General features: G+C 39.1%; 1 protein-coding gene across 1 annotated transcript; it reads left to right on the top strand.

Moving 5' to 3' along the window:
* Positions 1-84: 84 nt before the first annotated feature.
* On the top strand, positions 85-2,687 carry LOC109953891 (solute carrier family 26 member 6-like). The gene is made up of 9 exons (XM_020589333.1): positions 85-140; positions 243-349; positions 480-549; positions 771-863; positions 1,041-1,151; positions 1,268-1,600; positions 1,737-1,791; positions 2,110-2,240; positions 2,369-2,687. The coding sequence occupies exons 1-9, from the start codon at positions 90-92 to the stop codon at positions 2,393-2,395; spliced, it is 978 nt and encodes a 325-aa protein (XP_020444989.1). The 5' UTR covers positions 85-89; the 3' UTR covers positions 2,396-2,687.
* The last annotated feature ends 23 nt before the right edge of the window (positions 2,688-2,710 follow it).

The following is a 2,710-nucleotide window of genomic DNA, read 5'->3' as shown; positions in this document are numbered from 1 at the left end:
TGGCAGACAGTTTAATAACCAGTTATGCTGTGTGTTCTCCTCAGGTTGTCTTAGCTGCAATAGTATTTGTGAACTTAACATTAATGTTCATGCAGTTGACTGATGTCTATACACTGTGGAAGACCAATAAGATTGATATGGTATGACCACATTCTTTGTATGAGTCATTTAACTCATTTAACTAATGGAAACTAACATCACTGTTGATTCCACTGACTGTCAGTGTTTATATTGTCTTCCAGGTGGTGTGGCTGGTGACATTCGCATGTACCATCCTGCTCAACCTGGACATTGGCCTGGCTGCTGCCGTTGGCTTTTCCTTGTTTGTTTACATCATCAGATCACAACTGTAATTACACACCACTAATTTTAAAGTATTGGCATATACTATATGCAAGCACAATTAGAGATTTTGGCAAAAGTTTCAGTGAGTTGCAAGGCAGGTCTTACTGTAAATTTGTCATTTTAATACATTTCAGACCTCGCTACTATATCTTGGGTCTTGTGCCAGACACAGCCTTGTATCTTGACATAGAAACCTACAAGGAGGTAAGAATCCTTTAGTGATAAATGAAAGACACTTGGTGCCATATTTATTCACAAAAATTGAAAGAGTTGTTTGAACTGATGCTTTCAGACAGGCAGTTTGTGAATAGACCTACATCAACTTTCAGTCCTGAAGTAGTACAAAGCTCCATTTGGTCAAACAATAAGGGAGGGCAGCACAAAGTATGAGTTTCTGAAGTCAAATTCATGATGTGTCTCTGCAGGCTAAAGAGATTCCTGGAATTAAAATCTTCAGTACATCTGCAACTCTGTACCACATAAATGCTCAGAGGTTCACGGAGGCCCTGGAAAAGAAGGTGCTGTATATGCATGTGCATCCATGTGGATGTGTGTTTATGTGCAGCCTTAGACTGCCAGATGCCTCCAGTACAATTGCTTTCATTATATTTAGCATTATCATTACAGTTTATCTTTCATTATCTTTCTCACTTTCTTTTCTCTCTCTTTAATGCAATGCTTGGATTTTTGTACAGACTGGATTTGACCTTGAGAAGCTGCTGACAACGAAGAGGAAACGAGATGAAGCACTGAAGCGTAAAGAAGAGAAAGAGATAAAGAAAGCGAAAAAGCTGGCAAAGAACCAAGTATGATGTGCTAATAACACAAATTATATGAATTCTTCTGAGATAAAACCAGTCATTTATGGATTTGAACTAAGAACTCACTAATACTTAATACCACTTTTTCAACCTCTTGGCAGAACCAGCTCAACAGGCGCCTGTTCAGTGGCATATTTGCTTTAAAGAAGTCAAAGATTGAGGAGGGGGGATTTCCTGCAGAGCTGAGCGGACAGAATCAAGTGAATCTCACAGACTTTAAACAAGCTGGGATTTCTACAATTGACCTTGGTACAGGTCAGGTAAACTGGGCTTACCAACATGATTTAGGCCCTGGTGATAACAACCTCCCCCCGGTAACATACCATGGTGATGAGGATAAAGAGAGTTCAAGTGAATCACGCACGCATAGCATCATTTTGGACATTTCAAAAACCAGCTTTGTGGACATAAACACTGTGAACGTCTTGAAAAAGGTACGTGTATGTTGATACTGATAGCATGTAATGATCTGATTAGTGTTAAGTGTATATAAGTGACTAGGTACAGCCTGCAGGTTCTTAAAGAAAGAAACCAAAACAAACAAACAATGATCTCTGATTTTTCTCACAGATTTTCAGTGACTTTGGGGAGCTTGATGTGGCCATCTATTTATCAGGCTGCCAAGGTGAGTGGAGGGGGGATAAGATAGAGGGAGGATGTGAAAGTGGAGATAAATATAGAGAGACGATAGGAAGAAATGCGGTCCTCCTCTTGAAATTCAGAATAAATCATTATCATTTCACTCTGAGTGGTCCCACATTGTTCCCTGTCAGACCTGTCAAACATATTTTTCTAATCACAAAATGCTTTCCTTCTCATGGTCTCTTCTCACCAGGCATGTTTTTTTCTGTCTATGTGTCAAATGTTAGCTTCTGTTGTGAAACAGCTGGAAGGTCTCTTCTCACCAGGCATGTTTTTTTTCTGTCTTTGTGTCAAATGTTAGCTTGTGTTGTGAAACAGCTGGACACTGCAGGATTCTTCTCGGAGCAAATCCCAAAGAGCAGGCTGTTTGTCACTGTTCACGATGCAGTGCTTTATATTCTCAAGACCCAGACGCAGAAAGACGTCATTCTTGTGAGTTGACCACTATGAATATTTATGACATTTCTCAATTACACTTTCTTCTTTATCACTTGTCAATATGGTATTATAGTATGAATTTTTCCTTCTGCCTTTACTCATAAATCCTCCTCATTTTTCAGGATGTTCCCTGCTACACCCAAATGTGAACAGCAGGGGTCAGACAGTTTCAGCTTTCACTGTCTTCCTCCTCTTCTATGTCTTATTACATTGCTGGCTGTTACATTGCTCACTGTCATCATTGACCAGGTGCTTGGAAAAAATCAAATGATGTATCTTTTTAAATGCTTTGTAGCTGGTGCTTCAAGGTTACTGTGGAAAACTTGTATATCTATTTTTATCAGTAGTAACATGTTGCAACTGTGTCCAGTCATATAAAAACTGATACCGTAACAAGAATCAAACTTTTTATAAACTCTACAAGTCTGTCTTGTAAGGACTCACAAGAAAAACATAATCTCTGA

This window comes from Monopterus albus, unplaced genomic scaffold, assembly GCF_001952655.1.
Source record: "Monopterus albus unplaced genomic scaffold, M_albus_1.0 scaffold1866.1, whole genome shotgun sequence".
NCBI lineage: Eukaryota > Metazoa > Chordata > Actinopteri > Synbranchiformes > Synbranchidae > Monopterus > Monopterus albus.
Note: the sequence above shows the minus strand (reverse complement) of the source record. Positions and strands in the feature narration are given on the sequence as shown.